Source organism: Myotis brandtii, unplaced genomic scaffold (assembly GCF_000412655.1).
Source record: "Myotis brandtii unplaced genomic scaffold, ASM41265v1 scaffold315, whole genome shotgun sequence".
Lineage (NCBI taxonomy): Eukaryota > Metazoa > Chordata > Mammalia > Chiroptera > Vespertilionidae > Myotis > Myotis brandtii.
Window position 1 is genome coordinate 219,563 of NW_005362075.1, and position 12,832 is coordinate 232,394.

General features: G+C 38.6%; 1 protein-coding gene and 1 pseudogene across 6 annotated transcripts in view; one reads left to right on the plus strand and one right to left on the minus strand.

Annotated features, from left to right (window-relative positions):
* LRRC49 (leucine rich repeat containing 49) overlaps positions 1 to 12,832 on the minus strand; it is a 183,322-nt gene that overhangs the window by 34,391 nt on the left and 136,099 nt on the right. For all 6 annotated transcript variants that reach the window (XM_005870241.2, XM_005870240.2, XM_005870242.2 and 3 more), the window contains 2 exons: positions 4,244 to 4,481; positions 2,680 to 2,865 (listed from right to left, as the gene is read on the minus strand). In XM_005870241.2, coding sequence (XP_005870303.1) covers positions 2,680 to 2,865; positions 4,244 to 4,481 — 424 coding nt within the window. The remainder of the gene's footprint in view (positions 1 to 2,679; positions 2,866 to 4,243; positions 4,482 to 12,832) is intronic.
* Positions 7,731 to 8,615, plus strand: LOC102248745 (annotated as a pseudogene).

The window sequence follows — 12,832 nt, forward strand, 5'->3', positions numbered from 1 at the left end:
CCTGGTTGCCCCCAACTGCCCTCCCCTGCAGGCCTGATCGCCCCTAACTGCCCTCCTCTGCTGGCCTGGTCACCCCTAACTGCCCTCCCTTGCCAGCCTGGTCGCCCCAAACTGCTCTCCCCTGCCGCCCTGGTTGCCCCCAACTGCCCTCCCCCTGCAGGCCTCGTCGCCCCCAACTGCCCTCCCCTGTTGGCCCAGTCGCCCCTAACTGCCCTCCTCTGCTGGCCTGGTCACCCCTAACTGCCCTCCCTTGCCAGCCTGGTCGCCCCAAACTGCTCTCCCCTGCCGCCCTGGTTGCCCCCAACTGCCCTCCCCCTGCAGGCCTCGTCGCCCCCAACTGCCCTCCCCTGTTGGCCCAGTCGCCCCTAACTGCCCTCCTCTGCTAGCCTGGTCACACCCAACTGCCCTCCCTTGCAGGTCTGGTCCCTCCCAACTGCTCTCCCCTGCAGGCCTGGAGCCCACAACTGCCCTCCCCTGTTGGCCATCTTTGACCACATGGGGGCGGCCATCTTGTGTGTTGGAGTGATGGTCAATTTGCATATTACCTCTTTATTATATAGGATTATTTATTTATCACAAGGTCAGGAATTGTTATCTTTCTTTTAATTTTTTTTTTACTGTTTCACTTCATTACTGCTGTGTATGTGCTCCATGTGAGTGACATGGGTGTTTATGTAGGTGGGTTCCGACTTATGGCGATTACGTTGCGCCGTAGGAACGGATCTCTGACGTCACCCGAGGACCTACTATATATGGAAACAGCCATGAATGGATAGAAAAGCTGTGGTACATTTATACCATGGAATACTATGCAGCAGTAAAAAAAGAAGAATCTCTTACCCTATGAGACAGCCTGGAGGGACCTGAAATAAGTCGGTCAGAGAAAGACAAGTATTATATGACCTGACTCATATGTGGAATCTAAGTATCAAAATAAACTGATGAATGGAGTGGATTCAGAGACATATAAGCATGAAACAGAGCACAGAATCTCAGAGGGAAGGTGGGGGAGGGTCAGTGTGGGGGGGTAATCAGCAAAGATCTTGTATGCATATATGCATAACCCATGGACATGGACAATAGGGTACTGAAGGCCTGGGGCAAGAGGGGAGGTGGGCTGGAGGGGGTCAATGAAGGAAAAAGGGACATATGTACTACTTCCAACAATAGAGAATTATTTAAAAAAATGGTAAAACTAAAAAAAACACACAACTTAAAATGATAATGAAGTATCACCTCACATCTGTCAGTCAGAATGCCTACCATCAACAAATCATGAACTGACAAGTTCTGGTGAGGACATAGAGAAAAGGGAACCCTGGTACACTGCTGGTGGGAATGCAGCCTGGTGCAGCCATTATGGAAAACAATATGCTGTTTCCTCAAAAAATTAAATATGGAACTGCCATTTTACCCAGTGGAGATATCCTAAGAAAGCTGAAACACCAATCAGAAAGAATATATGCATCCCTATGTTCATAGCAGCACAATTTACAATAGCTAAGATCTAGAAACAGCCCAGGTGCCCATCAAAAGATGAGCGGATAAAAAAAAACCCCTGTGGTACATTTACACAATGGAATACTATGCAGCAGTAAAAAAGAAGGATCTCTTACCCTTTGACACAACATGGAGGGACCTGGAGAGTATTATGCTAAGTGGAATAAGCCAGTGAGAGAAAAACAAATATCACATGATCTCATTCATATAATGAACAAAATAAACTGATAAACCAATAGATCCAGAGACACAGAAGCACGGAACAGACTGTGGAATCTCAGAGGGAAGGTGGGGGTGGATGGGTGGGTGGGAAGAGATCAACCAAAGAACTTGTATGCATAATGCATAACCTATGAACACAGACAATAGTGTGGTGAAGGCCTGGTGCGGGGGGTGAGGGGACCTAGAAGAGGTCAATGGGGGGAAAGGGGACATGTGTAATACTTTCAACAATAATGATTTAGTTAAAAAAATTCAAATATCATGAATGGAGAGAGATAGAAACTTTGATGAGAGAGAAACATCATCGATTTCAGAGGTTCTCAACCTGTGGGTCGCCACCCCTGAAAATACATCCTGCATATCAGATATTTACGTTACGATTCATAACAGTAGCAAAATTACAGTTATGAAGTAGCAATGAAAATAATTTTATGGTTGGGGGTCACCACAACATGAGGAACTGTATTAAAGGGTGGCGGCATTAGGAAGGTTGAGAACCACTGGATTAGATGAATCTTGCATGCCCCCTCCTGGGTATCAAGCCCAAAAGCAGGGCATGTGCCCTGACTGGGAATCAAACCAGTGACCTCTTGGTTCATGGGTCAATGCTCAACCACTGAGCCACACAGCTGGGCTTCTCCTTTTTTTTTTTTTTTTTTTTAACTGTCAACCTACCAACTTTTTACATGTCTGAATGCTTACAAACAACAGTAAAAGTATTTACTATTCATCATGACCTGGTTACTATTTTATTTTCAAAATTTTCTAGTGCTTTAGAAGATTTAGGATAAATAGTTTTTAGCTTTTTTGACATTTTAACTGTCAAGATTTGGGGAAAAACAACTACAATATTTCTCAAAAGTTCCAACATGGTTACTTAAATTCCTGACCACTTGTATGACCATTTCCCTTAAAAACGAACCCTTTTGTTACACAGTGACTTAGTGTTAGGCTTACCTCTGTCCCATTTATTTTCTGCATATTAAAATGGCTCAGCCTAAATAGTACATAGTATTTCCAGAGTGTAAAATTGACAACTGGATTTCCTTGAGGATCAATTGTCAACTGGTCAATACGATGGAGTTGTGCTAATGCGTTAAACTGTTGTAGCATTGCAAGATTTGTTTCCTTGAATTTAAGGTGCTGAAATAATAAAACACACACAAAAAAGCTGACCATTAAATTTAACCATCTTAAAATAGTTACATTTAAACTTCACTAATTATTCCCTAAGTAAATCTGTAAACTTTAGGCTTAGCTAATATGTTTTCAATTACATTAAGTCAACTGAATCTACTAAACCTTACCTACCTTTAATCCAGCGGTTCTCAACCTGTGGGTTGTGACCCCTTTGGTGGTCAAACGACCCTTTCACAGGGGTCGCCTAAGACCATCCTGCATATCAGGTATTTACATTATGATTCATAACAGTAGCAACATTACAGTTATGAAGTAGCAACGAAAATAATTTTATGGTTGGGTCACAACATGAGGAACTGTATTTAAAGGGCCAGAAGGTTGAGAACCACTGCTTAATCCATCTAATACATCATTGATGAATTCCATTAATCCATCCAATATTGGATTCAAAATGATTTCCATTTTGCAAAGGATATCTCCCCATTTATTAACAAACTAAGATCCTTAAAAATTACCTAAACACAATAACTCATTACAATGAATTGTACATACTTTTTGCTAAAATTAAAACTACAAAGAAATCATTAATATTAAAATTTTAAGAATTTTATAAATGCAGGGTTTGCAATGCTTCTGAGAGAACTAGTTAGGTGTTATACCTGCATCTTGCTACTTACTATGCAGGCTAGTTAAACTGGCTACAGGAACATCAAGTCACAAAACCTGAAAAGCTAATGTAGGTGTTCTGTCTGTGAAATTGGATGTTCTTTTCTAAACATACTATCTTCACTTCTATCTTATTTAGGGAGACTGATATGGGGAAAAACAACTTATAAAAGGCCTAACAGAGAATAACATAACAATAATAACTCAAGAAAGAATGCATATAAATGACAGTTTCTGCAAATGGATACCAATAAATAATACAATAATACCATAACTGGAAAAGGCTAACTCTCAAAGTAATCATTTTATATGTTGCTAGGGGACTACTGTAAACATTATGTTAAAATGTACATGTCCCAATAACACCAGGTACAATAAATGAATATATAATATATGGTCAGGTGAGGTCCTGTTGAATGCTTCTTTAAAAAGTAGAAATAAACAATTTGAATAAAATTATACTAGTTCTTTATACTTCATACAGAATCATTTTCTAGACAGATAATTTCCAATATTAACTGAAAGCTGCAAGGGCATTTATAAATAATAATTTAAATCCCAGGTCCATAAAATTAACAGAAAAGCTTAGTCTCCCTGCCAGATAGAAACTCCATAAATAATAGTTAAAAACATACTACCAGTTTAGGTATTTAGCCTAAACATACAAGTCATGACTGAGAATGATTCAAATAGACTACTAAAAGTAAATATTTACCAGAGAATTAGGGAACTTCATCTTCAATTTGGGAAGCACTTGGACGATTTCATCAAATTCTATGAAAGTGAAGGACACTGTTGTCACCATTCCTGCTGTTTGAATGCTCCAATTCCGATCTAGAGATTCCAGTGCTCCTGAGCCATACAGGGAAAGCATGTCCCCATCCACATCAACAAGGTGCGTGTCTGTGACAGATAAGGCTTGTAAAGCATTGTTGAGTACTGAGTCCAGAGACCTGGAAAAGCCAACATACAATTTTAAATGATAGTCTTATCATGCAAAGTAAATAACAGACTATAAAGACCTGTTGGAAAAGGTATTTAAAATTCTATATTCACTTTTTCATTTAAATAATTAAACCCAGAGTACCAAAGACTAATTTTCAGTAGAATATCTGAAAGTTTTAGATCTTCTGGTCATAGATATTTTATTTTTATTGTTGACACTATTCCAGATGTTCCATTTTCTCCCACCCCCTTTGCCTGCCTCCACCCAGTCCCCACCCCTTTTTCCCTCTGGCCATCACCACACTGTTGTCAGTGGCTATGTGTTATGGATATATGTTCTTTGACTAATTCCTTCAATCGAGTTCTACCCTCCTCCCCACTTCTAGTCATATACAGGGTGTCCCAAAAAATGTATATACACTTTAACAGCTGATAGATAAATTTTGAAAATGCAATGTACTTTAACAAACACTGCCTTTATAATTATTCAAAATTTGTATATACATTTTTTGGGACACCCTATATTTTAATTCAAAAAGAGGCACATGTGCATAAAAAAATAACACCTTTAAACCCAAATGTTTTATGTCAATGAAAAATAATTGATATTCTATTTAGTTTTAAAGCAATCCATTTAATGTATCATAGATGTTTTCATGGCAATACAAATAGATTTTTGTAATCTATAAAGTATTCCACTGTTCAGCTGGAAAAAAACCACACACACATTTTACAAAACACTATTTCTATACCAAGAATCATATACTATCCTATCCTATATAATAAAAGGCTAATATGCAAATAGACCAAATGGTGGAACCGGAACCAAAACAACCGAACAACCAGTAGCTATGATGTGCGCTGACCACAAGTGGGCGTGCGCGGAACATGGTGGACGTTGGCCGTGACGGGATAGTGGAGCAGGTGAGTGGGGGCACACCCACAGCTGGCGCGGAAGCTGCAGCTCACACCCACTGCCAACAGCAGCCTCGTGGCCCACAGTTCCTTTCAAGGTGCATGAATTCGTGCACTGGGTCCCTAGCAAAAATATTTATAAAACACTTGGTAAGACATAAAATAACTCCTAACAATAGTTAATCTCTCAGAAGTTGGGTTAAAGGGTAACTTTCTATTTTTGAATACTTGTTTAAAATTTTGCATGTGTATACCACATTTATAAGCAGTAAAATTAATCAAAATTTCCTCCCCATTTTGAAATAAGAAATGAAAAATAATCCATTACTTATATAATGTGTACACATACACATACACTACTCAATATGAAAGTTGTTACTATTTTCAAAGTAGGAGCCACATTTTCTGTAAAGGTTACTTAAATGATAGCCAGAGAAGAAAAGAAATAGCTTGATTCAACTCAAATGTTCTGTTTTTTCCAGTCTCAAAACTGAAACAATGTTTGGCTTTTGTTCCATGTGTTTTCATTCTGGCACTTTTACTTTCAGATTTGCCCTTACTAATATTAGTGCTTTGCTCCCCTTTGTGCTTCTATGGACTTTTGCACACTTCTCCAATAAAGCACTTCTCATACTGCACCATAAGTGCATGTCTGCAATTCTGTCACCTCTATCAGATAGTGAGTTCCTCAAGGCTAAAGACTACATTTTTTCATATTTGTGGGCCTGGGGCCTAGTAATGGGCTTTTCACAATGTATATTGAATAAATGCATTATTAAAACACTTAAAAATTTGTATAATGGTGCTGTTGCAGGATAAAGCTGAAAAACCATCACCCTGTTGGTTTATCAAGTTTTACTAGACTTATGTGAACGTATATCAGAGCCACCAGCAATTTTCAACCTTTTTCATCTCCTGGCACATATAAATTTATTACTAAAATTCGGCAGCACACTAAAAAATATATTTTTTTCCAAACTGGCAAATAAATAGGTATAATTTTGATTCATTCACACTGGATAGCGATTGTGTTGGCTGTTGTCATTTTTTTATTTTACAATCTAATGGAAAAGAGGTCAGTGCCCTGACTAAGTAGTCAGGTATTGCATATTTTAAAAATTCTTGTGGCACACTGGTTGAAAATCAATAACAAGCTGGCTAATAACCTCAGTCAACTCTAAGTCAATATATGACATAAAGACTTGATTTCTGCCAGTCTGGTGCTTAAGACAATGATTATATGAAAACTAGAGGCCAGGTGCACGACATTCGTGCACTGGGGGGGAGGTTCCCTCAGCCCAGCCTACACCCTCTCACAGTCTGGGACACCCGAGGGGTCCTTAGCACTGCCGCGGAGGCGGGAGAGGCTCCCACCACCTCTGCTGCACTTGCCAGCCATGAGCCCAGTTTCTGGCTGAGCGGCGTTCCCCTGTGGGAGCACACTGACCACCAGGGGGCAGCTCCTGCGAGCATCTGCCCCCTGGTGGTCAGTGTACATCATAGCGACCAGTCATTCTGCCATTTGGTCGATTTGCATATTAGGGTTTTATTATATAGGATATTCAAACATTCAATGAGCAGTAGTATATGAATAATCTTATATGAGAATCCTATAAAGGTAAAGGCTGATAATAGAACAAAAATAAGATGAGAATTAAGAGTTCCTCATATTGTGCTTTGTATGATAGATTTGTATTGAGTTATGTAGAGTATATAATCATTTCTGGAATAAGAAAAAGGATAGAAGTTACATTTCACTGCCACTAAAATAAAGAAGGCTTGATGAAAAGGATGCCCCTGTTATAGCACTTCCCACCTTGCACAGCAATTACCATTTACTTGTCTTTATCACAAAATACGGTGATCCTTAAGGGCTCAAACTTAGTCATATTCACTGTAGTAGAACCAGCATCTAGCACAGCTCCTAGCACATGTGCTCAATAATATTTCTCAAGTGAATTAATGAAGTGAGACAATTAGGATTTTTTATGAGTATCTATTACATTTTATAAAGGCTTTCCAACCATAAGCTGTGGTTTGAGCAAAGGGGCAGCAACAGTGATACAGACACAGATAGGATTATTGAGAAATATTCTCAGCTGAGGCAATGGCAAATAATGAAAAAGTAAGGTAAAGGAAGCAAAAAAAAAAAAAAGTAGGTAGTTGATGCTTGATGGCCATGATTCTCAGCAAAAGAAGTGGATTTTAATGTAAAAATGATGGGAAATCAGAGCTATGTACCAAAAACATAAGTAAATCCTTTGAGAAGTGGTGTTATTTTATATCATATATTTGAAAGTATCTTGCTTTTCTTTGTCCATATGATTAAAAGTTTAAGAGCGATCTAAGATGGCAACTGTGGAACCGGAAACCACTCCTACTCCTAATCCCCCACATACAGAAGAAGAGAAACAGAATTTAACCAGGAGGCTGCTAACCCACAAAACTATACTAAATATCCTTTACAGAACAGATAGGCACTGTTTTGTTTTTTGAAAAATGACAAAACTTGGCAAGCCAACCATTGGCTGATCTTTGAGTTTGATCTCTAAGTTGAAGACTTTTGGGCTCTTCTACAACCATATCCAGTTGTCTAGTAATTTAATGTCTGGCTGTGACTACTTACTTTTTCAGAAGAGTATTGAGCCTATGTGGGAAGATGACAGAAGCAAATGAGGAGGACAAAGGTTAAGTACACTGAACAAACAGCAGAGACAAAGTGTCCTCAAATGCTTTTGCCTAGAGACACTGCCATGACTTATTGAAGAATCCTTTTTAAAAAAATATATTTTTTTATTGATTTCTGAGAGGAAGGGAGAGTGAGAAAGAGATAGAAACAACAATGATGAGAGAGAAGCGTTGATTGGCTGCCTCCTGCACACCCCCTACTGGGAATAGAGCCTGAAACGCTGCATGTGCCCTTGACAGGAATCAAACCCAGGATCCCCTCAGTTCGCAGGCCGATGCTCTATCCACTGAGCCAAACCAGTTAGGGCTGGAGAATCTTTTGATGACCACAGTAAAGCTGTTACTAATGTTAGAGCTAAAGGTGATAAGATAGCAAAATGGATTACTGAATGTGAATACGGAGAAGCTATTATATATATAGGGAGGGTACACAAGGAAAGGTTAGGACTTCCTCCAAAGATAATGACTAATATTAGTCCCTTGCAGATGCAGCTACTACTAAGAGCAGCTCCACCACTAAAAAGAGGTCTGATGTTTAAGAAGAGACATCTTCTGAGTATTCTCATAGGAAACTGGATCAAGCAATTGAGATTGGGGAGCTGAACCACAGCCTTTTCAAAAGCAGAGTGGACTGCATTTAAATTTGATTTTCATCTAAATGTTGCTAAGATATAAGAGAAGTCACATTTGGCTTTGTCTTGCACTTCTGTATTCATTTAAAAACAATTCTTTTAGTTAGAGTGTCCACTTATCCCAACCAAAGAATTACAGTCTACATTGTCCCCAGAATCCATAAATGTGTTCCTGGCCCACTCAGTAATAGCTTACAAACACAGTTTACCCATCCATAAGATTAACAAAGAACTTGTATTTCTACACCTTACAGGAAAAGTATTCTGTTTATGTTCTGTTGTATGGAGGACTATATTTTACTGGTTTGAAAGAGTATGATGGAGACAGTTTTCTAGCAATTTTCTTTGTTTTGTTTGACACCCTTGTCTTGGACATTCTTGCTGATGGCTGCTAGATTTTAATTTATTTGTTTCCCTATTTGATCACATTAGTGATTTGATTTTAGTGTTTCATTTGTTTTTTTCTTCATGTAACATTGATGAAGGCTCCAAGAATATGACACAAAAGTGGAATAAAAATTAATTTGGGGGATTCTTTGGTAATTTTTTTTTTTGTAACTACAAACCTTTGCTACAGATTTATGCATTTCATTCAAATCAGTGATCTATGTTTGTGTAATTTCCTAAACATAATTGTGGACTATAAAAATGTAACATCATGCCAGAGCCGGTTTGGCTCAGTGGATGGAGCGTCGGCCTGCGGACTGGGGGGTCCCAGGTTCGATTCCGGTCAAGGGCGTGTACCTGGGTTGCGGGCACATCCCCAGTAGGAGATGTGCAGGAGGCAGCTGATCGATGTTTCTCTCTCATCGATGTGTCTAACTCTCTATCTCTCTCCCTTCCTCTCTGTAAAAAATCAATAAAATATATTTAAAAAAATGTAACATCATAATTACATTCCTAATTAGAATTAGTATGTCTGTTTCTATATCTTTATACTGTATTTTTAAGCACTTTATATTACTTAGGTTATTTTGTTTTGGTTAAAAAATGTCTCAAGTAGAAAAGCAGTCCCATTCATATTAGGACACTGCACAAAACTATACATAAAATGTGTATGTGAATTTTATTTTAGACAACTAGATTTGTTCATTTATTTCTCTATCTCTATAGAAGGTAGTACTTCTTACTACAAGTACTTGTGTTTTCTTTAGTAGTATCTTCCACATGAACAGCGTTAAGTTTGGAGCACTATTTGATTATTATGTTTATTACCATTTTTAATAAATTAAATAGGTAGCATCATATAGAAGGAAGTAAAAAAGAATATAAACTGTAAAATAAAACTATAACATTAGAAAAGGATAATTTATTTTGTTTAAAGTTTTGTCAAGCAAATTGTTGGGAAAATAAGTGAAAAAATAAGCCTACATTCAGCAAAAACAGTCGTATGGTTACAAAACAAATAAGAAGTAATTTCCAATTTATATAGATCTGACATGGACATTCAGTACAAACAAATGGAAAGTTTTCTGGGCTGTAGGTAGATTCATCCTTCTCAATAGGGAATACAGAACCTGTTAAATAAGTCATGTAATACCTAAGCCACGTCAGTTATTTTCTGAATGAGGCTTGAGTTTAGCCTCTGGCCAATACAGAACAGAGGAATCTGTTCCTCATGGAAGGTGTGCTCTGAGAGTTCCATAAGAAATAGAAAGTTTGCTAAGCAATGTTTCTATGTTGAGGATTGTCCTTTCAGTTGTCCTTGTATGATTGGTAATATGTCCACATCTTTTTACTCATATATATATGAATATTTATTCACTAAACATTTGCTGGAAACCCATTATATACAGGGCACAATAGATAGATAGATATCCTAAGAATTATGGTAAAGGGCAACAAAATCATCTGTACTGATAAGGATAATCAATATAGAAATCATGTACAAGTTTTTGGATATATCAAAATTTTTCTTCACTTTTATTGGGTTATGGTCCCAGAAATATAAATGCTCTAATCATACTCTGGAATTCACTTAATAAACACATGGAATATAATTTCTCAACGAAAATGACCTCACCTCATCAAATAAAAAGGTCAATCTGGAGAGCTTATTATGTGTTAGGTATTGTGTAGGCCATCTATACTAATAAAAGGGTAATATGCTAATTAGACTGGACATCTTCCAGACGTCCTTCCGGACAAAGCCATGGAGGCAGGGGCCAAGGCAGAGGCGGTTAGGGGCGATCAGGCTGGCAGGCAGAGGGGGTTAGGGGCAATCAGGCAGGCAGGCAGAGGCGGTTAGGGGCGATGAGGCAGGCAGGCAGGCAGGCAGAGAGGTTAGGGGCGATCAGGCAGGCAGGCAGAGGCAGTTGGGGTGATCAGGCAGGCAGGGGAGCAGTTAGGGGCATCAGGCAGGCAGGCAGAGTGGTTAGGGGCGATCAGGCAGGCAGACAGGTGAGCGGTTAGGAGCCAGCGGTCCCAGATTGCGAGAGGGATGTCCTAGATTGGAGAGGGTGCAGGCCGGGCTGAGGGACCCCCCCTCCCCCCATGTATGAATTTCGTGCACCAGGCCTCTAGTAGGAATATAAAAATAAACTAAGACCTATTTGCCCTTAAAGCTATCTCAGTCTGGATGGATGGTGGTGAGCAAGATAAATTTAGACATTACTCTAATAACATGCTTATTGTCAATAATGAATATTTAAATGATATGCTTTGGGAATACAGAGGAAGGAATTATTTATTATTCTAGAGGGGAGAAGTCAGGTTTCAAAAGGAGGTAGCATTTGAAGTGGTCCTTGAAAGATTAATAGAATTATATCAGAAGTAGAAGGAGGAAGCACAATTTAGGTAAGAAAAACAGAAAAAAGAAAGGCACAGAAGCCTAATTATGTATAACATTCAGTTAAGAACAATTTCAATATGGCTGGAACACTGCAACATAGGACGGGACAGTGAAACGTATGGGAGGGGGCAGTAGCTGAAGATGAAGCTGGAAAGTCAGATTTTATCCTATAAGTTTGAGGAGCAAAAAAAAAAAAGATTTTTAAATAAAAAGTAATAGGACATATTCAACACAAGGTTTTAATCACCTCTAACGTGCCATGCATGGAGCTAGATGCTAGTGTTAGGGATACAAAGATGAATAAGATATGTCTCTGACCACAAGGACCCATATGAGACAGGTTGTTCCATTTTGTGGAGGATGTAGGAGTGAAAGGCTTGATAAACAAAGATTAGTAGGAAGCTCGATGCAATAGTGTGATCAGACCATATAAAAGCATAATCAAAAAGAGGGTATGGTGTGGTGGGAATGGCATTGACAAGATAATCAGACAGACCTTCGTTCCAATCCTAGAATGCCATTGATAAACATGACTTTGGCGGCAAGTTACTTAATTTCTTTGTAGTTTCAGTATTCTGGTATGTAAAACGGTGATCCTAATACATGTTTTTTCAAAGTTGTTATGGAGACTAAAAATAATATTCTAAACCATACTTAGCTCAATACATTTTAGTGATTACTATTAATAAAAGAAGAGAACCAGATATTTAAGAGAAAATAAAAGTGGGACTTTGTGGCCTAGCCGGTTTGGCTCAGTGCATAGAGTGTCAGCCTGCGGACTGAAGGGTCCCAGGTTTGATTCCAGTCAAGGGCAGATATTTAAGTTGCAAGCCCTGGTCAGGGTGTATGTGGGAGGCAACCAATAGATGTGTCTCCTTCCCATCAATGTTTCTCTCTCTCTCTTCCCCTTCCCCTTCCTCCCCTCTCTAAAAAAAATCAATGGAAAAATATCCTCAGGTGAGGATTAACATTAAAAAAAGTGGGACTTAGTGATTGATTGCAGGGAATGAAGGAGAGGGAGGAATCAAGTATGATTCAAATGTTTTAGAGCAGGTGACTGAGTCACTTGGCCCAGTATCTTCTACAAAGGGTCTATGTTTTACAATTTGTTTTCCCATGAAGTCAAATACACTTCCGTGGATATATCCCAATTCAAATATTATTTCTATAACAGTAGGCAGTCTGCCATCAAATAGGAATTCTCTTCAAGTTCATTAGTGGTTAATCCAAACATTATTTATTCAACAATCTTTATATAAGAACTAATCAGAAAAATATTCTATGCCTTCTTGATTAGTAAAGGACTCTAAGATAGGGAGATTATTATATATAT